General features: G+C 54.0%; 1 protein-coding gene across 11 annotated transcripts in view; it reads left to right on the forward strand.

Moving 5' to 3' along the window:
* Nucleotides 1–23,414, forward strand: part of ARHGEF10L (Rho guanine nucleotide exchange factor 10 like) — a 182,075-nt gene that overhangs the window by 117,433 nt on the left and 41,228 nt on the right. For 7 of the 11 annotated variants that reach the window (XM_010373032.2, XM_030912690.1, XM_030912689.1 and 4 more), the window contains 8 exons: nucleotides 351–365; nucleotides 622–803; nucleotides 3,345–3,460; nucleotides 4,017–4,144; nucleotides 5,673–5,773; nucleotides 14,146–14,267; nucleotides 20,207–20,293; nucleotides 21,407–21,630. In XM_010373032.2, coding sequence (XP_010371334.1) covers nucleotides 351–365; nucleotides 622–803; nucleotides 3,345–3,460; nucleotides 4,017–4,144; nucleotides 5,673–5,773; nucleotides 14,146–14,267; nucleotides 20,207–20,293; nucleotides 21,407–21,630 — 975 coding nt within the window. The remainder of the gene's footprint in view (nucleotides 1–350; nucleotides 366–621; nucleotides 804–3,344; nucleotides 3,461–4,016; nucleotides 4,145–5,672; nucleotides 5,774–14,145; nucleotides 14,268–20,206; nucleotides 20,294–21,406; nucleotides 21,631–23,414) is intronic. The other 4 variants (XM_030912694.1, XM_030912695.1, XM_030912699.1 and 1 more) reach the window with 1 other exon arrangement.

Below are 23,414 nucleotides of genomic sequence, written 5' to 3' on the forward strand. Positions count from 1 at the left end.
TGATGAATACCCTCTCTGCCTTCATGTTGCTCTAGCACAAAGTGCAAAGTGGGGTGCTAGTGGCCCAGTTTTGGGGAATCAGTTTGGGTGATTTGGGCTGAGTCACTTCACTTGGCTGAGAATCAGTGTCCTTGTCTGGGATCATCCAAGCTTCCTAGCGGGGCTGCTGTGAGACCCAGAGTTGAAGGAAGGCCCGCCTCCGTCCACACCTGGCCTCTGATGCCCTCACTCCCCGCAGGAGGCTGTCTGTCCTTCCAGCCCCATGGCTGGCCCCCCACGGGGTCACAGCTCCCAGATTAGCCACTCCTTTGTAATAACAACCTCCCTTTCCTTCTTGTCTTTTTTCCCAGGCCTGCCAACCACAGGTACGCGGTTCAGGGGGCTCCGGGGCTCTGGGGCTCTGGTGGCATGTGATTCTGGACATGGGGCTGGGTCCTGGGCGCCTGGTGCTTCTACCCTGGTGAGGGCTCTCTGCTCTGCCTGGCTTGGTTTTGGCCTGAGGTCTTGCGCTGGGGCTGCGTGAAGCCTGGCTGAGCTGGTGTGGAGGAGCATTGCCCTGGGCCAGCCCTGGGGCGGGGTGGCTGCGGCCTCTCCAGGGCCTCGTCCTCTCTGTCCGGACAGGGGCCAGCTGGAGATCAGCAGCCTGGTGCCCCTGGGGCCCAAGTACGTGGTGAAGTGGAACACGGCGCTGCCCCAGGTGCAGGTGGTGGAGGTGGGCCAGGACGGTGGCACCTATGACAAGGACAATGTGCTCATCCAGCACGCAGGCGCCAAGAAGGCCTCCACGTCAGGGCAGGCCCAGAGTGAGTACCCCCTCTCTGTGCCCTGCATGCATCACCTTCGCCCTCACCAGCCACAGCCTGGGCTGCTCCTACCCAGGCTTGGCCCCGTCTTGGGGACTCCTACACAGGCTGATGGGTGGCTTGGCCGGGAAGCTCTTGCTGGTTTTGCAGCCCCACCCTGGACCGAAATGCAGAGCTACGGCCTTACCTGGGTGTGCACAGGTACATCTCCCAATCCATGCACTTCGCTCCATCTCCACATTGGGTGCCACATACCCAGTCCTGCTGTGGCAGCTACCTGGCTGCTCTCCTTCCTTCCTCCTACCTGTGCCCACTCCCTGTCCATCCTCTACCCATCCCCAGGGCTGATTCTTCAAAACGCAGGTCAGATCAGTGCGTGTCATCCCACCCTAGTGGCTTCCCATTGCCGGTCCTGGGGGCACCCCACCTGCCTCACTCACCTCGCTCTGCCCCTTCTCTCTGCTGCAGCCATGCCGGCCTCTCTGGGCTCCTGGATAGGCCATGCGCCCTCCCACCATGCCCTCTCCAGCCTGTGCCTTTTGCCAAGTACTCTCGTGCCATCCTGTTTTGTCTCATCTATGCTTGGCTCAAATGGCATTTCCTCAGAGAAGCCTTTTCTTATGCCCTCATGCTGAGCCAGGTTGCCCCTCCTGTGCTCTCGAGACCTCTGGTGCATTTTCCCCTTTATGAGTGATTGACCGGTTGATGTCTCTCCTCTCAGCCTTGCTGCAGCCCTGTCCGGGAGCCCAGGGCACGATGGGCGTTAATAAGTGTTCCTTGAATGCATGCAAGATGCTAAATTGCAGGGCTAGCAGAAAGGAACCCTGTGCCCAGAGGCATCTTCCATGGGTGAGAAAGGCACTGGGGTTTCACTTCCCCCTCTGTCTACTGTCTGACCCGGGAGGTTGCCTCATGGGCCGCTCACAATTCTGGAAATTCTGAGGGAGTGATTGCACCACCTACTCTTGCCGTCTGGGTGCTGGTCTGGGACAGCTGTGCCCACTTCCAGATGCTGTCTCTTTCCGCAGCTCTGCTGGGTAGGAAGAATCCTCTGGCCCACGTGCCTTCCTCGGAGGCACCTTCTGCCTTGGCTCGACCGCACTTTCCCTCGCTGCTGCTTGGGACACAGGGTTCCTTTCTGCTGGCCGCGGGGTCTAGCATCCTTCATGCACTCCAGGGTTGCTTAGGGGATCCCTCCTTCAGTGACAATGATGTGTCTGTAGCCGCATTCCTCAAACCAGAGTCATGTACTGCCAGACCCCTTCTAAAGGGGAAAGAAGTTCTTGTGGAACCCTTCATTATATTGTATTCAAATATATACAAATACAAACCCCCCTGTGATCAACGCCTTCTGCTTATAGCCCTTGAAGAACCATAAAACCAAAACCAAATCACAAATTGAATAAAAATAAAGCCACAAAACCATAACATTCCAATTAACAGCATTAATGTAACTTGATGGATGATGTTGTTTTGCTGAAACCAATTTGCTCACAATGTGGATGTGGCACAGGCCCTGGTGGAGCAGATGCCTCTGAGTTTTTGTGCCTGTGCTACAGGGTGCCCTTTGGGGATCTGCATTTCTCATGAGCTCCCCAGTTTGGGTCACTGCAGAGCCCCTCTGATGCGAGCGCATTGTCCACATCCCAAGCTCGCCACGCTCTTTGCTTGTTACCCGGCAGTAGAGTGTGGCTTTAAACTCATTCCACACACAGGTGACTCAGGATATGCACCTGTTTTTCAGATCATTATCTCAATGAAAACCCCCTTTAAGATGTCCCCTCCATTCCCCTGGGGCTTCGTAAGACCTCAGTGTGCAAAACCATGGCCTAGAGAATACAGTCCAAATTCCTAGCCCGGTGTTCAAAGCCTTCCCCATCTGGTCCTCCTGGACCCTCCTACTCTATCTCTAGCTGCCGCCCCCTACCCGTATCTCATCCTTACTCCATCTGTATCATCACTGGGGATCTGGGCCCACTCACTCCATCACTGTCCCACCATGCTGATATTTCTCCCCACCACCTCCTACCACCCACCTTCGTTAACTGACTGCTTCTTCCACCACTCGTCCTGCCCAGGTCATAAGCTTCGGAAGAGTGGGGACCCTGTCTGTCTTGTGTACTGCTGTCTCCAGTCTCTAGCATGGAATCTGACACATGATAGGTCCTCAGGATGTCTTTGAACAACTTGCTGTTCACGGGGTGCCTCAAGCCACAGTGCCTTTGCACACGCTCTTGTCTTTCTCTCCCGGCAGTGCCCACCACACTTCCAGCCCCATGCAGGCCCCTCCCCGCTCCCAGGCACAGCTTGCTCTTGGTCTTGTGGTCTCATACAGCCCGTTGTACAGACTGACTGTGGCCTGGATCTCAGGTGTTAGACTTCACGCTTGAAAGGATCTGGTTTCCCAGCTGGTCTGGGCGCTCTAGTCAGGGTAGGAACTGGATAATGTTACTTTCTGGATCTTTTTTGTTGTGAGCCGATGCTTGGCTTCTTGTTAACGCCTTCTTCACCTGAGCCCGAGTTGCTCTCTTCTCTGCCCAGATAAGGTGTACCTCGGCCCCCCACGCCTCTTCCAGGAGCTGCAGGACCTGCAGAAGGACCTGGCCGTGGTGGAGCAGATCACGCTTCTCATCAGCACGCTGCATGGCACCTACCAGGTACGTGGCCTGACCTGGCCTTTTTGGCCTGAGCTCCCTGGTGTGGGCAGTGCCTGGATTGAGCAAGCTCAGTAGGGAGGGGCTACTCTCCTGGCCCATGCCCACCATGCACTTCTGGCTTTTGAGCTCCCGTAGGCAACCGTCGCTGCTGAAGCTCTGTGTCCCTGCCTGGAAGTCTCTTGTGCGGGCCCTGGTTCGGGTACACCCTCTGGTTTGGGTTGAGCGGAGCCTGGCTGTGGGGTCTTTGTTTGTTCTCTGCACAGTGGCCATTCCATCATGTGGCCCTCCTGGGCCTCTGCCCAGTCTGGAAGGGAAGTGGCTGCGATGGCATGTCCCTCTCAGAGGAGGGCTGCCAGGTGGGATCTGAGTCCAGGGCTGGGAAGCCTGGGGCATGGCAAGTTGGCCTCCTGCTTGGGGCTAAATGTGCAGCCTCAGTGAGGCACCAGGACTGCTTCAGTTTCCTTCCTCTGGGGTGCTGTGATTCCTATAGGATCTGGTGTGGCTTTTGGGGAACCAGTGGGCTGTGTGGTAACCTCATTCGCCTCCTGAACCCTAGAACCTGAACATGACTGTGGCTCAAGACTGGTGCCTGGCCCTGCAGAGGCTGATGCGGGTGAAGGAGGAAGAGATCCACTCGGCCAACAAATGCCGTCTCAGGCTCCTGCTTCCTGGGAAACCTGACAAGTGAGAGGAGCGGGTCTTGGAGGGAGGGCTGCTGCCTCTGCTGGGCTTCCAGTGGAGCAGGGGATCCGGAGAGGGTACCTGGAGCCCTCTTATTTGTCAAGATGCCATGGTGGGAGTGGATATGTAGGCATCATGGGCAGTGTCTGGGATAGCACCTGGCACGCAGTAGGTGCTCATGGGAAGACTGTGGAATGAATGAATGAATGAATGAATGAACACCCTGGTCATATCCTGGATAAGCCTGGCTCACTGTTAGGATACTCAGACACTCTGCCATTGGTCAGTTCCATTGCGCTGTGTCCTTTTCAGTCACATCAGCCTATCTAGGCCCCCAGGCCAGGCCCTGGGTTTCCTCTCTCTGGACCCAGCCTCCCCCCAGCACTACCTTACCCCCAAAATGCCCACCACAGGAGCTGTGCACAGTAGACCCCAACTGAGGTTTGTGGAACTGATGATAGACGTAGCTGTTTGGCCCAGCAGAGACAGGGAAAGGTATCTTTCTGGTCCTCCTGAGGCTTTGTAAGTTGGGTCTTTTTATTTCCACTTTACAGATGAGGAAGGTGAGGCTCAGAGAGGCTGAAGACCACACAGTGAGAGGCAGAGCTGGGTCCTGATGGGGTCTGACTCTAAAGCCCAGGCCAGTGCAGTGAGGGGGCTCAATGCCCAGGTTTTGGCTTCCAGGGTGGGGTGAAGGTAGGGATAGAGTGTCACAAGCACAGTGGCTGCAAGGAAGAGAAAGTTGGAGCACTATCATTTGAGGCAGGACCATGGGCTCAGTTCCGCAGGGAACCATGTGCAGGAGTCAGCAGCTTTGAATCTACCGCCTCTCTGCCGAATGGCCTGCCCATCTCTCTTCTTCCGTCTCCCTTCTCTCTGCCTCCCATTCTCCACGTGCACCCTAGAGGCTTGTGACACTGCACTGCCCACCTCCCAAAGGGCTGGGAAGGCCCCCACTGCTCCGAGGTGAGAGGACAGTATGGTGACAGCAGCAACCTCTGGTTGCCCCAAGCTGGTACTTAACCCAATTCATTCATTTCTTCATTCATTCTTGTGTCATTCATTCTTCATTCATGTGTCCACTCAGCAAACATTTACTGAGCAACTGCCCCATGCCAGGTGCTGGGAACAGACCCAAGTGAGACCCATTCCTCCCTCTAGAGGCACGTGGTCAGACACGTAAGGTGTCTAAGGCCTGTGGACAGCTGACCGCTGACTAGGTGGAGTCGCAGCCTGCAGAGGCTCTGCTGGGCACAAAGCCAGAGGCTCCTGGAGCCAGGCTGGGGAGCGTGGCTCGGCCACTCTGGCCAGGTACCTCCCTCTGGGGGCCGTTGTGGGTGAAGGGATTCCTCCTCCAGGGGACTGAGGCTTTGCCAGGCCACTGACCTCTTTGGCCACGTTTTGGGGATGCTCTGACCAGACCTCCCCAATCTCCAGGGCACGTGGGTTGGAGGAAGTACTACGTGACAGCTGGGGGAGCCTGGCCCTTGTGTGGGTACTCACACATCCACCCTCACCCTTCTCACCGCAGGTCCGGCCGTCCCATCAGCTTCATGGTGGTTTTCATCACCCCCAACCCCCTGAGCAAGATTTCCTGGGTCAACAGGTTACATTTGGCCAAAATCGGACTCCGTGAGTATAGCCCCAGGGAGAGTGCCCCAGGGGGCAGGGGTGCAGAGAGGGGTGGTTTGGGGTGTGTGAGGGTACAGGATGGGTGTTCAGGGTCTGTGGGGGCCAGGGAGGCTTCTGAGTGGGAGGGAGGCGGTGTGGTGGAGAAACAGCTCGGGCCGGAGCCAGAACCTTGACGCTCTGCTCTGTGACCCTGGACAAGTCACTTTCCCTCTCTGAGCCTCAGCTTCCCCATCTAGGAATAGATGGAACTTGACAGAAAGTAAATTAGTGGTTGCCAGGGACCTGGGAGGAGAGGGTAATGGAGAGTGACTGCTAAGGGTTTTTTGGTGGAGGTGATGAAATGTTCTAAAATTAGATGGTGGTGATTACTTAACTCTGACTACACCAAAAATCAGTGACATGTGCACTTCAAAAGGGTGCATTTTATGGTAACTTAATTATATCTCAATAAAAATGATACCTGGAAAAATGATGCAGGTTGGACTATACTGATTCTCAAAGACCAAAGACCTCACTACTATGCTTTTCTTCTGGTGCACCCCATGATACGAATACAGATACATAAATGGATATTTATGTGTACTTTTCTGAGTATTTTCTGTGCATCTTTTTCATTTCACATTCACAATAGCCCTAAGAGTTCAGTCTGTTGAGAATCTCTTTTTCCATTGAGGATTCTGAGGCCCAGAGAGGTTCAGGGACTTGCCTGAGGTCACACAGCAGGAAGGGGCAGATCTGGGCTGCAGACCCTGGGCAGCCTGCCTCCAAAGCCCAGTCTCGATCCCTGTCCATTCAGCTTCCTCGGCTTGGCAAGAGTCTGTCTGCAGACTGCGTTCATTAAGTTGTAATTACTTTACTTGTCCATTTTTTGAGTTGATGAGAGGCTCATGTACCCTCCAGGCAGAGCTGTTATTCCCTATGATGTACCACAGTTCCCATTTGCTGATGCCAGCCAATAGCAGGGACATTTTTTTGATTTTGTTTCTGGTATGATCTTTCTATAGAGAAGCACACATTTCCAACAGGTTTTAAAACATTTACAGAAGGCCAGGAGCAGTGGCTCACTGTAATCCCAGCACTTTGGGAGGCTGAGGCAGGTGGATCACGAGGTCAGGAGATTGAGACATGCTTGCTAACACGGTGAAACCCTGTTTCTACTAAAAATGCAAAAAATGAGCCTGGCATACACCCGTAGTCCCAGCTACTTGGGAGGCCAAATCAGGAGAATTGCTTGAATCCGGGAGTTTGAGTTTGCAGTGAGCCGAGATCACACCACTGCACTCCAGCCTGGGCAACAGAGCCAGACTCCATCTCACAAAACAAAACAAAACAAAACAAAGCAAAACAAAAACATTTCTGGAAAGAAGTCAGGACCTTTGGCTGGGCGCAGTGGCTCACGCCTGTAATCCTAGCACTTTGGGAGGCCAAGGTGGGCAGATCACCTGAGGTCAGGAGTTCGAGACGAGCCTGGCCAACATGGTGAAACCCCGTCTCTACTAAAAATACAAAAAAAATTAGCCAGGCGTGGTGGCACATGTCTGTAGTCCCAGCTACTCGGGAGGTTGGGCAGGAGAATCACTTGAACCCAGGAGGCGGAGGTTGCAGTGAGCCAAGATCGTGCCACTGTACTCCAGCCTGAGCAATAGAGTGAGACTCCATCTCACAAAAAAAAAAAAAAAAAAAAAAGTTAGGACCTTTGTCACTGGTTTTCATTAATTGAAAAAAACTATTGAGACTCTACATAATTTTGGGCATGGGGGAAAGAATAATGACAAAAGCAGAGAGAGCTCTGCTCTCAAGGAACTTAAAATTTATGAGGCTCAGGGAGGAGGACATTAAATGGGGACCAAATCTGCAAGCAGGAGTTATGCTGTGCAGGGCATAGAGCTGGTCTGGGACTGCCATCTGGGGGACCCGGAGGCAGGGACCTCAGAAGCTGCACAAAGACCTGGGCGGAGTGATCCAGGCATGGGGACAGCAAGTGCAAAGGCCCTGAGGTAGGGACAAAAGGAAGCCCAGAGTGGCCAGCACTGGCAGATGAAGGGGAGGGAAGTAGGTGGGTGGGTATGTTGTGGGCAGGTTTTCTGGGCAGCCAGGGAGAGCCATATGGGATTTGTTCTGGGCATGATGGGAAGCTGTGCATTATAGCATTGAGAGCTGGATAATGTCCTGATCTGGTTTTTCATTTAAGTGGGTCATTCTGGCTGCTGTGGGGAGAGGGCATGGGAGAGGCAGTTGTGGAGGTAGGGGAAGGAATGGGGAGTGGTTGCCTGTGGGGGAACCTGGACCAGAGGCTTCTACTCAGCTCATCCCTTCTTGGATCCAGTGCTGATATTGCTCTGGCCTCAGCTGGATGTTTCTGGGTGACAGAAAGGCCTTTGGAGTGTGCAGAAAGGGTTTTAAGCAGAAGCTGCCCTGTCCCTGGCAGAAGACTTTGGGAATCCTGGCCCTCAGAAAGGCTAACGTGGCTTCCCTGCCCCTTGGACCATGCACTCCCCTCCCCACCCCATGCATCACTTCCATCCTGGGAAGTGCCCAAGCCCCATGTGTACACCTGCTTTAAAGGCAGATGAATCTCCTCTTTGAACCACATGTGCTTTGCTGCACGGGGCTTGGTGCTAGGAGGGATGGGAGACGGCGATTTGGGCAGCCCCAGCTCTCCGCAGCCTGTGAAGACGCTGGGCTGCCTTATCTCCACACAGCTTCACTGCAGCAAAAGTTTTAATGGAAGGAGAGTCATTTGAAATCTTATTTGAATGCCTGTGTTCCCTTGGGGCTTGAATTATTTGTTTCTTTTATTTTGCCAGTACTTTTTTTTTTTTTTTTTTTAATCTGCAGTGCCTGGTTTGGGAGGGGATGATAATATGAGCCTGTTAGAAATAGAATATGTTAAAAACATTTATTCACAAAGCCTGTTATTCCTTTATTTTATTTTCTGTATCTTTCTCTCTCCCTGACTACAGTGTGTCAGGATCATAATCTGAAGATTGAGAAAGGAGAGGGATGCGGTGGGGGAGCCTGGGATCTGGGAGAGGGTATTAGCTCTGCCCTTTGGAGGGGCAGGGAGCCCTGGGGAATCTGCGGACCCAGTTCAAACCCCAGCATGGCCACCACCATACCTTGTGGTCCTGGGAAAGGCAGACTCCATTCCAAGACCCAGTTTTCCTATTTGTGAGTTGGACTAGATCTCCAAGGGCCCTGTTGCATTCTTTGGCACACAGGAAAGTTTGAGAGGCAGTAAGGGGTGGTCCTCAGCACCATGGGAAATGGAGCCAGACCGTCTGGGTTCCGTTCCCAGCTCTGCCACTGACCAGCTCTGTGATCCCGGCAAACTGCTCTGAGATGCCTTGGATTTTCCATCAGAAAATGGGGAAAATGCCAGTGCCCCCTGCACAGGGGTCTCATGAAAATGTGGGGAGATGGTGTGTGGAAGATACCTAAACAGCCAGCCCTTGGCACATAGGAGCTGTGAGAGAGGCTCACATAGGAGCTGTGAGAGAGGCTCATAGGTCAAGCAGTGTCTGCATTTCAGATGGGCAATGGCCTTTCTGAGGTCACACGCGATTTAGTACAGGGCCAGGATATCTTCCTACCTCTTTCTACTGGTTCGGCTCTTTTTAGGGCTTGAACAGGGCTGCAGATGGAAGGCCCCAGAGAAGGAAGAGGTGAGGTAGGGGGCTCCCCGACTTCCCTTCCTGTACCCTCCCCCCGCACCACCTGCTCTGCTCACACAGCTGCATTGCTGCCCCGTACCCTTGGGCCCTTGGAGCTCCTCCCACCCATGGCCCTCCTCATTCCCACCTCTCAAGGGGACATGGGCCTGGCAGGCCATGGCTAATGCCAAACTCACAGGGACATAACCAGGTGGCCCAAGGCAGTGAGCCTGAGCGCAGGGCTGGGCCCTCCCTTGCCGCCTCTCATTTGGTTTAGTTTTCTGGCCCACAGTCATCACACTGACGCCAGTTTTCCTTTCAGTGATGACTCCAGCTGCTGGGTCCTGAGCACAGCCCTGGCAGCGTGTGAAGTGCGTTCTAGACCTCATCATGTCCTTTAACCCTCACTGCTGTCCCACAGGCTGGTGCTGGGATCTGCCCACGCCCTGCAGCTGGAAGGGATGGGTCTGTTCTCCAGGAGTGGGGCCGAGGGCATAACCTTGGAGCCTGACCCTGGTTTTACCCCAGCTGGGAGACTGGCCACTTGCCTGGCCTCCCTGGACACCAATGGCCCTCTCTGTAGGGGACAGGTGATTGAATGAGATGCCTGCTGAGGTCTGGCCCAGTCTGACATCTGTGGCTGTGGCCAGCAGCATCTCTGTGGTGCTGGGGAGGTGTGAGTGGTATCTTGAAGGTGGCTTTAAGTTTGGGAGGTTCGGGAAGAGCAGTAAAGGCACGATACTGGGACTGAGTCCAGTAGGAGTCTGGGAGGCAGGTCGGGCTGGAGAAGCAGGGCAGGGCCTGCGGTGGGCTCAGCTGCCCTCAGTAATAGGAGCAGCGAGGACAGCGACCATCATGGCTGCTATTTCCAGAGTGCCTGGTGTCTGCTAGGCATGATATATATGATTTCCAGTGCTCACAACTCCATATGGTTGGAGTTCTTTCCCCCATTTTCTAGATGAGGCCACAGGCTCAGAGAGGGTAAGTACCTGGCTCCATGTCACACGGCGAGTTGGAGACTGAGGTGGGATCTGCCCGGGCCCTTCTAGCAGACCAGAGGGGATTGTTCTGAGGGTGGTGGGGGATCTGCAACCCTGGAGCTGTTCCCTGTGTCCCATGGGGAGCTCTCACGCCCAGGGGGTGTTGGCAAACAGAGCTGGGCGCTAAATAAGCCCCCACTTAGTGTCAACTGGAAATCGCGGCTCTGCCGTCGGTGCCAGTTCTTAATGTCACTTATCCCAAGCGGGCTTTCAATTTTCAGCAACAGTAGCCTTCTAATTTGGTCTCCGCCACTCTGGTTTTGTGACGGGAACAATGGCAGTGGCAGATGGGGAGCAACGACTCCATTTTCTTGTAATGTCCCCAGTCGCAGGCAGGGAAGGCACCATCTGGAAGGAGAAGGTCAGATCATTAAAAAAATACATACGAATAAATTGCCAGGACTTGATGGGCTGTGGGTGTTCGGGGAGGAAAGAGAGGAGCTGAGCTCTGGGCGCCCTGGTGACGGGGGCTAGGGCGGGGAGATGCTCGCTCACCCAGCTCCTGCAGGCCGTGGGGTGAGGAATTGGGGGTCCAGACCAGAGCTCTTGTCTGGTAGAGGTGAGGATCTGCTTGATTGTAAGTTCCTTGAGAGCAGGGACAAGCTCTCAAATCTGGCCTATCTTTATTTGCTGCCCAGGGGCTTGTCCAAGAGGCAGCGTGGTGAGCCCCGGCACGCTAGGAGAGGCTAGGAGAGGCTGTGCTTCCCCGGGACGAGCTGCGTTGCAGGCACCGTGCAAGGTGCCCCCGTGGGTTAGTTCCTTGGCACCTGGGCCTTCCCCTGCTTTCCCCTTTCCTCTGCTGGCCAGCGTGGAGTGTGGATGGAAGGACCTGTTTCCCAGTGATGGCTGTGAGGATGCAGTGAGGCAGTGTGGAAACTGTGAGGTGGGGGCACGTAGAAGTGTCTGTTATGGCAATGTGTGCACCCTGTGCGGTCGTGCCCTTCCCCTGAGGGTCTCTCATGTTGGCCTTTCCTCCCTGGTGGCAGGGATCAGGTCTTACGTAACTCTGCTTCCAGGGACCAGCAGGGTAGAGGGCTGGACATGGAGGACGACGGCTCTGGGCCCACTTCGGGAATGAGTTCATTGCTCAGTGACTCAGGCCGGAGGGTGTGAGCCCGCTGGGTGCTGGTGCCTTCACGTCATCACGCCTGACATTTGGGAATGTCTTTCACTTCTCAAATAGCATCTCACCTGCCACCTCATTCCAGCTCCTCTTGCTGTGCCGGCGTTCAGATGCCACCTCTCTCGGGCAGTGATGGCCTGCGGCTGCTCTCACTCGTGTCCAGCCCTTTGCTCTGACCCGGCAGGATCTCTTCGATGAAAGCGAGTCAGATTAATGTTCATGTCAGGGGTATATCTGACAAACCTAGAAAATGAAGCTCTGAGAAAAGAGACTCTGTTCATGTCCCTGAATGTACTGATGGTCCGTGGTGGGTCCAGCCCTGTGTGAGTGGGTTGGGTGAGGTGTAGAAGGAAATAGGGTGGGAGGTTTCGGCCTTCACAGAACACTGGCATGGTGGGGGAGCCCCTACTTCCATGTGCACACACACACACGCGTGCACACAAAGGAAGAAGAGCCACACTGGTGGAGGAGCAGGGAGTAGCTCTGAGAGGTGTGATACCCTCCGATGGGCTGAGATGGCAGGTGGTAGAGGCCAGGGCATGGAGACATGGGCGGTGCAGGCCTCTCCAAGAAGGAGAGGAACCAGTCCTGGGGAGCTGAGGGGTAGAGTTCCGGACACAGGGAACCTCCGGGCCCGTCCCAGTGAGGTTGCTGAGCACAGTCCAGCTCAGTGGAGCTGAGGGCCGAGGGAGGAGGCCGGGGAGGGAAGGGGCCTTCGCAGCTCTTCCAGGAGAGTTTGGATCTTATTCTGGGAAGACTGGGACTCCATTGATGCTTCCAAGCAGGGGAACGGTGAGGCCAGATGTAAGTTTTAGCAGGATGGGCCTGGCTGCTGAGTGGAGACGACTGTAGTGTCAGGGGGCCCTGGTGTGGCTGGCGGGCACTCTCAGGCTGAGTTGGCCCCTCCTAGGGGAGGGGCAGGCTGGCCGTAGGTCCCAGCTTCCTCTCTGTCACGGAGAAGTGCGTTGGAACACAGTGATTCAGTCTGTGACCTGCCTTTGTGGCTCTGGAGCTCTGGGCACTCCTCAGCTTGGGGTCACTGCAGTAAGTGGCCTCTCTTCCTTGGGCCACCTGTCCATGTCTCTGGCTGCCTGCAGCAGAGCTACTCTAGCATCACTGTGCCCACAGGCCTTTGTGACGGAGCATCAGTGGGCGTGGTTGCTGAAGGCTGCCTGGTTTAGTCCAGAGAATTCAGTCTTGGGTTTCAGACCTAGGCCTGAATCTGGGTGCTGCCCCCTAGCCATGGCTGTGGTCTGGCCGTGTTACCAAATCCCTGAGTGCCAGTGTCATCCTCTGTGGAGTGAAAATAATGATTCTGACTATGCTCAGCAATTGTGAAGACTAAACCAGGGCATAGACGGTGGCGCTCAGTGTGGTGCCTGATGTGTGGGCGCATAGTAGGTGGCGTCTTCATCACGCCCATCCTTGCTGTGGGCTTCCTGGAAGGGAGTCCTCATAGGGAGTGTAAAGAAGGAAGGGATCCTCCACAGGGAGAATTCTTCAGGACAGATGGTGGTTTATTCCTCCCTCTTTCCTTTCATTCATTCTTTCCAGCCATGTTTTCTGAGCACTCACTATGTGCCTTGCAGTGTGCTGGGTGTCAGGGTGACAGCGGTGAATGAGACAGTGCAGACCCCCACTGACTACAGCTTTGATATTAGAGACTTATGGAAATGAACCACAGATGATTTCAGATCGTTATGAAGGCTGTGAGGAAAGTAAGACAGGCTCTTTAGAGTGATTCCTGAGAGAAGGGGCCACTGTAGTCAGGGTGGTCAGGGAGGACTTCTCGGAGGAGGGGACGTGTGAGCAGAGCCCCAAGCTGTGTAAAGGAGCCTCCACAGAGGACAAGGTTTAGCAGATGCTCTTTAGCACGGTGATCTCCCGTGGTGAGTCCTGGGTCTGGGATCAGGTTAGGCATGTGTACTTGTAACAGGACCCTGGGAGCTTTGAGGCACAGCTAGGGTGGGCGAACTGGAGGCAGGTGGCTTCCTAATTTCAGGATAGTCTTGAAGGAAGCAGGAGTGTAATTCTCCCGCATTTCCATCACCACCACGGTCGAGTGTGAGTGCCGCAATGGCAGCCTCCTGTCCTCTGATCATTCATGGTCTATTTCCTACTCTGCAGCAGAAATTCAAGGCAACAGGGGTCTGTACTCTGTTCAGCATCTTAATTTTTTTTTTAAAAACCCTTTCACGTCTATTATTTCATTTGGTTCTCACAACCACCACAGGACGAAGGCATTTCTAGCATTCCTATTTTCTAGGCAAAGAAATCGAGGCTCAGAGAGTTGGGGTGACTTGCACAGGGTTGTTCAGCAGTAGGATGGTCAAGCTGGGACCTTAAGTTTTTCAGCTCCCTCCCTGAGACCCTGGCCATGGCATCACTCCTGAGGCTGGATTTCATCTCAGTCCGGCAGGAGTAGGGTGGGGAGTGACTGGATGGGGCCAGGCTTCTGGGGCCTGCAGTGGCTCCCTGGGGCTTGGAGGGCTCCTCATGGCCTGGTTGGTCCTTGGACTCTGACCAGCTCTACCCACCTCCTTCCTCTTGCTGTAGGGGAGGAGAACCAGCCAGGCTGGCTATGCCCGGATGAGGACAAGAAGAGCAAAGCCCCGTTCTGGTGCCCGATCCTGGCCTGCTGCATCCCTGCCTTCTCCTCACGGGCACTCAGCCTGCAGGTGAGTGGAGCGGATCTTGCTGAGCCGACCTCGAAGGTGGCTGCGGCTCCCCCTCGCCTGGGAGAACCAGAGTTTCCAGGGAGCGCCCACAGCAGGGAAGGCTCAGGTTCCAGCTGCGGCTTCTAAATTCTTACTGACACGCTTGGTCGAGACTTTTTGTTGCTTCGGGAATCAGCTTTCCCACCAAAAAAATGGAGGTGAATGACCACTGTGGGTCAAGTGAATGGAAAATTCCATTATTTTGAGATAATAAACAGCAATGATCTCATCTGTTGATGGCATGGCTGCAGGTCATGCCGAAGCGGCTGTGCCAGCCCCTGTGGGTTGGGTGCTTTGTGGTCCACCAGGCGGGAGCCGGCTTTGGTGCAGGGATTGCCCTCATTGTGGGATGCTCCCTGATGTGCCGTCAGGCCTCCCGTGTATTGAGCACTTGCTCTACACCCTGGTTCTTTCCTGCCATTCTCTTATTTTAATATCTGTAAGAACCTTGCGAGTAGATGTTTCTCTATCCATTTCACAGATAAAGAAACTAAGGCTAAGACAGGTGCTATGATTTTCCAAAAAAGACACAGCGAGTAAGAATTTGAACCGTGCCCTACCTGATCACAACACCCAGTGTCTTAACCATGAGGATGTTCAGCCCCTACGGGTTACCTGCCCTTATACCCTGTCCAGCTCCCCCTCCATCTGGAGCAACTACTGCCTCCCCTTTCCCAGGGAGATGAGGTCATCTCAGCTGCAGGGATGGGAGCACCAGCTGGAGACCCAGGCCCAGCTTGGTGAGCTCCAAGAGACGTGCCGATTGGGCTGTAGACTGGGGATCTAAACAGCTGAAAGAACAAATCCTTGAGATGTGAGTTCATTTGTTCACTTGTCCATTCTGCATATAATTTTTTGAGCACCTATTTTGTGCTAGACCCTGGGAATACAATAGTGACTAAGACTTACAAGGTCCCAACCCTTATGTAGCTTTGAATCCTAGCGGAGAGAGAGAGGCAAAAACCCAGCAAACCAAAGGAAATAGAAAAGAGTGAGGTGCATAACAAAGACATCGGGGCCACAATAGATACGTGGGTAAGTTGAGGTTCAGAGATGGCCACTTGGAGGAGGTGGCGTTTAAACTGAGACCTGAATGGCAAGAAGGATTCAGCCCAGGGATGGGAACGATATTGCCAGTAGACAAACTCACACAGAGGGTGCAGCAGGAACAGTGGGGGAAGCCAGGTGAGGCAGGAGGAGAGAGGGCGGGCCCTGAGGTCAGCTGGTGGGTGAGCTGGACCATACCAGCCTTGCAGGCTGGGTCAGCTTTGGATTTCGTTCTCAGAACAGTGAAAAGCCTTGGAAACAGGTGTTTCCCAAGCTGGGGACTAGTACGATTTGATTTATAATTTGCATTTTTTGGATCCTTCTGGCTGGTGTGTGAGAGTGAATTGCAGATAAGGATGGATACCGGGACTGGGCGTGGTGGCTCATGCCTGTAATCCCAGCACTTTGGGAGGCTGAGGTGGGAGGGTCGCTTGAGTCCAGGGGTTTGAGACCAGTCTGGGCAACATAGTAAGACCCCCATCTCTACCAAATAAAAATAAAAAAAATTAGCCAGGTGTGGTGGTGCGAGCCTATAGTCCTAGTGGCTTGGGAGGCTGAGGTGGGAGGATCGCTTGAGCCCAGGAGGTTGAGGCTGCAGTAAGCTGTGATTGCACCCCTGCACTCCAGCCTGGGGGACAGAGTGAGACCCTGTCTCAAATAAATAAGTAAATAGTACAAAAGGAATGGATGTTGGCTGGGTGGGGTGGCTCACGTCTGTAATCCCAGCATTTTGGGAGGCCAAGGCAGGTGGATCACTTGAGGTCAGGAGTTCAAGACCAGCCTGGCAAACATGGTGAAACCCTGTCTCTACCAAAAATACAAAAATTAGCTGAGCTTGGTGGCGCATACCTGTAGTCCTAGCTACTGGAGAGGCTGAGGTGGAAAAATCACTTGAACCCGGGAGCCAGAGGTTGCAGTGAGCCAAAATCGTGCCACTGCATTCCATCCTGGGTGACACAGTGAGACCCTGTCTCAAAAAAAAAAAAAAAAAAAGAATGGATATAGAGGGAGCAGCTCAGAGCTCAGCTCAGGGTCCTACTGAGACGTGACAAGACTTGATGTGGGCGGAGGCCAGGGCTGTGACTAGAGTAAGGCATCCTTGCCTCAGGCACAAAATTTCAGCAGATGTCAAAAATCTCAATAATTAAAATAAATACTATTTTAATGCAGTGCTGAAATATAATAAAATCAGCAAATTTCTGTTGTGGTTTGGTTGCTCTTTTTGTCTCTTGATACACAAAGGGCCAGGATTAGGGTGAGGCGAGTGAGCCAGGGTTGCACAAGTGTAGGGTGAAGTTTTGTCTGTATTTAAACTTTTAAATAATTATTCATTATGGATTTTTTGCATTAATATTGATTTTTTAAAAGTTGCCTTTCTCTCTCTCTCTATATATATTTTTTGTGACTGCGTTTTTGGTGCCCTTTTAAATTTTGTACCCCAACTAGGTGCCCTGTCTATCACCCTAGCCCCAGCCCTGGTGGAGGCCTTGGGCAAGGGAGGTGGGAACATGTTGGGGATGTGTTGGGGTGGGACTGGCTTAACTGGTGATAGATGGGGTATGCCAGATTGGGGGTTACCTGTGGGCCCCGGGGCCTTGGGCTGGAGACAGCGACTATGGAGTGGGGAGTATCAGGGCCCACTGTGCCTGCGGTCAGCTTGGCCTTAGTGCATCCCTGAAGAAGGCTGGCCCTGGGTGACTTTTATGGTGGGCATTGGATTCTCCTGTATCCCTCAGGGCCTTGGGTCTCTTGAGAGCACAGGATGCAGGCTGAGCCCTGACAGATCAGACCCCAGTGGTAGAGTCACAGACTGGCCACTGCCTCTAAGGCCTCCCCAAAAGAAACCCCCATCCAGGTGGGGAGCCTCTGCCACCTCAAACCTGGGGAACCAGGGCCCATGAATCTCCTCAGTGCGAGCTCTTGGGGCCCAGGAATATGTAGGCCAGAAGCCTCCTCAGTCCTGCTGGCCCCAGTTCACTGTCTCCTGAGGAGCGCCAGGGCTAGTGGAGGGAGGCGAGTGACTCTCTGTGGTAAGGGGCCTGTGGAGCTCCCAGAAGCCAGAGCAGAGCCTGTCTCGCCACACTTGCTAGGCCTCAAATTGCCATCCCACTCTGCCCACACCCTACCCTACCCCCCGCCAGTCCAGACACATGTGCCCCATCAGCTGTGTGCAGGCAGCCTGATGAATTAGGGCCTTGGAGTACCAAGGCCCTGTCCAATTACTGCAGAAACAGATGTGAGTGTGTGAACTGCTGCCCAGGCCCCCTTCCAGCACACCATGTTTCCAGGTGGTCCTGGGGCAGGGGTGACTCCAGCTCTGGCTGGCCTCATGGCAACCAGTGGCCCGGACTATTTGTCTAGGGAGGGCTTGGGCTGGGCAGAGGGCGTTGCTGGCCACCGTGTAGACAGGGTCAGCACTCTTGTACCAGTGGACGAGGGTGTGTTGGGCTCTTTCCTTCAAGGGACCAGGGTGTTGGGGCGGGAGGCAGGAGTAGGTCTCTTGTCTGTGCTGACAGTGGCCGCTGCCCACACTGGGCCACACCAAGGCCTTCTGACTCAAGGGAATCGGCCGGGGGCGTGACAGAGCATCAGCAGGGGCCACCTACCTTGGATTGAGTCCCAACAGTGTGACATCAGGAATGCTGCCTCAGCTCATGGTATCTTAAACTGGGGTGGTCACAGCACCTCCCTGACTGGGTCACCATGAGGATTAAAGGATACAATTTGGGTCAGGTGCTTAGCCAGTTGCATGGGGTGCGCTCAGGGCTCAAGAAATGGAAGCAAACACCTGAGGACACCTTGGTCCCCAGGAAGGAAAGGACACCGGAGTCTATTCTGTGGCATTTCTGAAGGCCTGACTACTGGGGTGTTGAAGGTTCTTCTTGGACCCCTGGCTCCATCCAAGGGGGAATGTTCTCCCTGGAGGGGCAGCAGGTGGGCAGGGAGGGTTCAGCACAAACCCGTCCTTGACTGTCAGTCTCAGAGCCTGCCCGGGGACAGGGCCTTGGGGATGGTGCTGGGGGTGCTGCCTGCTCTGAGATCCTTTAAAACTCAAGCATCTTGGGAGCCCAGACCCACAGGGAGTCTGTGGCCAGGCTTGCTTAGGCCAAAGCTCACCAGCCCATTGGGCTGTGTCTTGACCTTCACCGACCTCAGCCAGAACTGCTGTTGGCCGTGTACCCTGTCTGCTGCTCATCCGTGATAGCTCCACCCTCATAGCCTTGCTCCAATGATGAAATGAGCTAAGGTGTGTGAAGTGCTAGAATATCCTATGGGAGGCCCTTGGTAAGCCTTAGTAGCTGTGGGGTAACTGGATACCTGGCCCTGGGCCGGGTACTTTACACTTTCCCTCTCCAGTCCCCACGGCCATCCTGAGAGATTTCAGGGTCTCTGCTCTGTAGGTGAGGACCTGATTTGTTCAGTACCATCCAGATGGTAACCACTGAGCTGAGGCTGGAGCCAGGTTGGCTGTACCTGAAGCTGCTTCCCTTCACAGCCTCGTGCTCCCCTCTTCTCTTCTGCATAGGGTACCTTGACTTCCCAGCTTCCTGGCACAGGCAAGACATTTAGGGCCAGGGCCTTGCCCGTGAAGGAGCCATTTGAGTTTTTCCCACCATCTTCAACCTGGCTCTGTTGACTCAGCTGACATCAGGGCCCACTGGAGTTGCCATGGAAATGCCCGAGCAGGGGCTGCTGTGGCCTCCTCTCCACCAAGGGAGCAGAGAGCATCAGCCCAGCAGAAAGGGCATGCACCCTCAGCTAGATGCAGCCACCAGGAAGCAGAGAAGACGGAGCCCAGAGGCCAGGCTTAGTGAAGCCCCCTGCTCTGAATGTGGGGACCCATGTTTTCAGCAGGCAGAACTGGGGCCCCAGAGTGCCGAGGCCTCTGGTGTGCAGCCAGGCTTCTGGGGTAAAATTCAACCAGAATAGAAAGAGACCTGAACCAGGAGTAGAAGGTTTGAATTCTAGCCCTGACTCTGCCACTAATATGCTGTGTGACCTTGAGCCAGGCACACCTCCCTCTGACCTTCAAGTTGGCATCTGCTAAATGAGGAGGCTGGATGAGGTGACCTCTTAGGGACTCTCGCCCATGGCCATTAGAAATTTTGTTAGAATATTCTAACAGTGGGTCCAGGGACGGCTGGGGCCTTCAGCACCAGCAGAGGGCAGCAGCTCCCTGGAAAAGAGCCCAGTGGTCAGCTGCATCCTCCCACCAGCCAAGAGCTGTCTCCCCTTGTCTTCTCTTTCAGTATGGCCCATGAGTGGGTCAGGCCATTTCCTAGAATTGCTGTCCTGGCCAGAGAGAGGGACTGGCCAGGTCTAGCTCAGGAAACAGGCCTCAGAGAAAGCCCACCCAACACGGGGTCTGGGGCAGCTGATTCAGGGGGAGCAGGCGGAAGGTGGTTACTGGTGATAGTGGCGACAGGCTGAGCCCTGGTTTCTGTGCATGGCCCTCACAAGCTGCCCAGCCCTGCCACTCACCTCCCCTGTGGTCTAGGGCAGTCACCTGCCCTCTGTGACCCTCATTTCCCCGTCTGTAAAATAAGGAAGGGTGGGCATTAGTGGCTTTCAAGAAACCGTATCTGGAAGCTGCTCAGTTTCAGAGACCCTGGGCTGATACAGAGCCTCCTGCAGGCCTCTTCTAGCCGGGAGGTGCTAGGAGAGGAAGAACAAATGTGAGCGTGTAGGAACTGCCTGGAGAAGCAGGCACTTGTGAAGCATGTTGCTTTCCTGGTCCCCACCCACAGGGATTCTAATCCAGGGAGAGTTGGATGGGGCCCAGGAATCTGCCAAATATTGGCATCTGGGCACCTTGACGATTAACCTCACATGTACCATTTCTGTTTCTGCAGCTTGGGGCCCTGGTCCACAGTCCTGTCAACTGTCCCCTGCTGGGCTTCTCAGCAGTCAGCACCTCCCTTCCACAGGGCTACCTCTGGGTGAGTCACCCCCCTGCCCAGCTGGGCATTCTGGCCTCAGGATAGGAGTAGGAAGAGCAGTACCTGGGAGGGGGTGCTGGAGACAGCAGCTGCCTGCCTCATCTCATGCAGCTTCATCCAGCAAGGTCTTCCTGGGAACCTCTGGTGCCAGGCACTGTATATGGAGTTGGGAGGTGCAACCTCATCTGGGGCAACAGAAAACCAGGGAGCTAAGAAGAGAGTGTGCCTTTTGCAAATGGTGACAGGGCTGAGAAGTAAGTGAAAGGGGGAGCTGTGCAGAGGGCCTGGGTCTCAGGATCTTCGCCCCTGGAGTCAGGAGGCAAGACTGGCTAGTGCCCTACTCATGCAGACATTCCAGCCCACCTTTCTATCCTTGGGCTTCCTGGCAAAGCCTCCCTTGATTCAAGTGAGGTACTCTCCACCATGTTCCTTGTGCTGCAAATTGTGTGCTCTCTTTGCTGCTCCCCATCTGAGAGTGATTTGTTCCTCATCGTTCCCCCATGATCTAGCACATGGTATATCCATCCATCCATCATCCATCCATCTATCCACCCACCTATCCATCTATCCATCTACCCACCCACCTACCTATCAATTTATCCATCCAACAAGAATATATATTTAATCCATCCATTTATTTATCTGTCCATCCATCCATCCACCCACCCATCCATTCATTCACCTATACAGCCTTCCATCTCTCTGTCTATCATCTGTCCACCCATCCATCCATCCATCCATCCAACAAGAATATATTGAGTATGTATCTATCGTATGCTAGACACAGGTAAAACAATGGTCAACACAGAGAAGGGCATTTTAAAGGGATGGAGTAGATGTTTACTTTATATTCGTTGAAATGCACCCTGCAGAGGAGGAAATAGAAAGCTGACTGAGTATTTAGCCCACCTTAGCTCCTTACCTGATTTCCTGTGGGCCCTGAAGCTAACTTGTTGCCATGGCAGCTGGGGGTATATGACTTTTGTGACCGCAGGAGCGTGTGGGCAGGAGAAGGGATGTGTCTCTCAAAGGATGGGGTCCTTGGGAAAGCAGGTCCTCCTCTGCTCCCTCTTGTGGTTCCCACCTGATGGCCTCTTTGGGTCTCTGCTCCAGGTCGGGGGTGGACAGGAAGGCGCAGGGGGCCAGGTGGAAATCTTTTCCTTGAACCGGCCCTCGCCCCGCACCGTCAAGTCCTTCCCACTGGCAGCCCCTGTGCTCTGCATGGAGTATATCCCGGAATTGGAGGAGGAGGTAGAGAGCAGAGATGAGAGCCGGACAGCTGCTGACCCCTCAGCCACAGTACATCCAACCATCTGCCTCGGGCTCCAGGATGGCAGGTGAGGGGCCCAGAAGGAGGGGTGAGAGCAGCCTCTGCAGGGCTGGGCACTGGGTGGGGGCTGTTCCTGTAGCTTTCTGGATCTGCCTGTTGCCTGCCAACATTCTCTGCCCCTGCTCTCCAGGAAGGTAGGCACCAGAGCTGCCCAGTGTGGGAGCCAGTGTCGGGAGCTGCCTGCAGTGCAGTTGCCTGGCTCCTCCCAGGAAGCATGGCTGGTGGAGGTGGATGCTGGCTCTGCTGTCAGCCAGACCTGGGTTTGAATTTCAGCTCACCCACTTCCTTGCTCTGGGTCTTGGGCACTCATTTAACCTCTCTGAACCTCAGTTTCTCATCTGTAAATTGGGGACCAGAATCCCCCCATGCAGGGCTGCCGTGAGAGCCCACCGAGACACAGCCACATGAGGCCTTCAGTTCACTTAGCTGTCATTGAATGTTCACTATATGTGGCCCCCATTCCCCTTGCTGGGCAGGGTGAGGGTTCCAGGGTGTTTCCAGGTCAGGAGGTTACTACTGGCAGAGGGGGCTGCCCTCTGTAAGACATCTGGGGCTTTGTGAGTCAGCAAAACCCTGACTCGAAGCAAGGAGGCTCAGGGCAAGCTGTGGCCTGTGCAGGATGGGTAGACCACCTCCTATAGCGGAAAGGGAGAGGGAATGTTCATCCTGTGCACAGGGAGGTATAGGTGAGGATCAGTGAAGATCTGAGGTGGGCCGCGCCCCGGGGAGTCTAGGGCCTGGCACTGCTGTGTCCTGTCCTCCCTGCGTCTCTGTGCACTCCACCCCTCCTAGAGAGCAGGAGATGAGATGAGAGCATATTTCCTGAGCACCTACTGTGTGTTGCTTAGAGGTAAGCCTCATAGCCACTCCTCTGTAATGCAGAGGTCGTTCCCTCCCCTTTCCCACACAAGGAAACGGAGTAAGGAGCAAAAGTCCAAGGCTACTGAAGTCAACTGGGAGCTACTCTAAGCTCTGCACAGTCCAGGCTTGGCCTACAGCCAAGGGCCCAGCCAGGGCCTGGACCTAGGAGGGGCCTTCCAGACCTTTCTTTTTACCCCCCAAAGAAACCACATGTTCATTAAATAATCTCCCTCCATTCTCCTGCTCCCCACCCCCACCCCAGAAACCACTAATCTACTTTCTGTCTCTATGGGTTTGTCTCCTCAGGACACTGTATAAATGGACTCACACACTATGTATGTTCCATGTAAATGGCTCATACTCCATGTACATTTCATGTAAATGGACTCACACTACATATGTTTCAAGTGAATGACTCACGTGCTATGTACATTTCATGTGAATGGACTCACACTGTGCAAGTTTCATGTGAGTGACACACTGTACATTTCATGTGAATGACTCACACGTTATGAACATTTCATGTGATTGCCGCACACTATGTACATTTCATGTGAATGACTCATATGCTATGTACATTTCATGTGAATGACACACACTGTGTATGTTTCATGTGAATGACTCACATGCTATGTACATTTCGTGTGGATGACTCATGCACTATGTACGTTTCATGTGAATGGACTCACACTGTGCATGTTTCATGTCAGTGACACTGCATTTCATGTGAATGACTCACGCTATGTACATTTTATGTGAATGACTCACACTAGGTACATTTCATACGCATGGACTCACTATGTATGCTTCATGTGATTGCCACATACTGTGTACATTTCATGTGAATGACTTACATGCTATGTACATTTCATGTGAATGACTCATGCGCTATGTACATTTCGTGTGAATGACACTGTATGTGTTTCATGT

This window comes from Rhinopithecus roxellana, chromosome 12 (genome assembly GCF_007565055.1).
Source record: "Rhinopithecus roxellana isolate Shanxi Qingling chromosome 12, ASM756505v1, whole genome shotgun sequence".
Lineage (NCBI taxonomy): Eukaryota > Metazoa > Chordata > Mammalia > Primates > Cercopithecidae > Rhinopithecus > Rhinopithecus roxellana.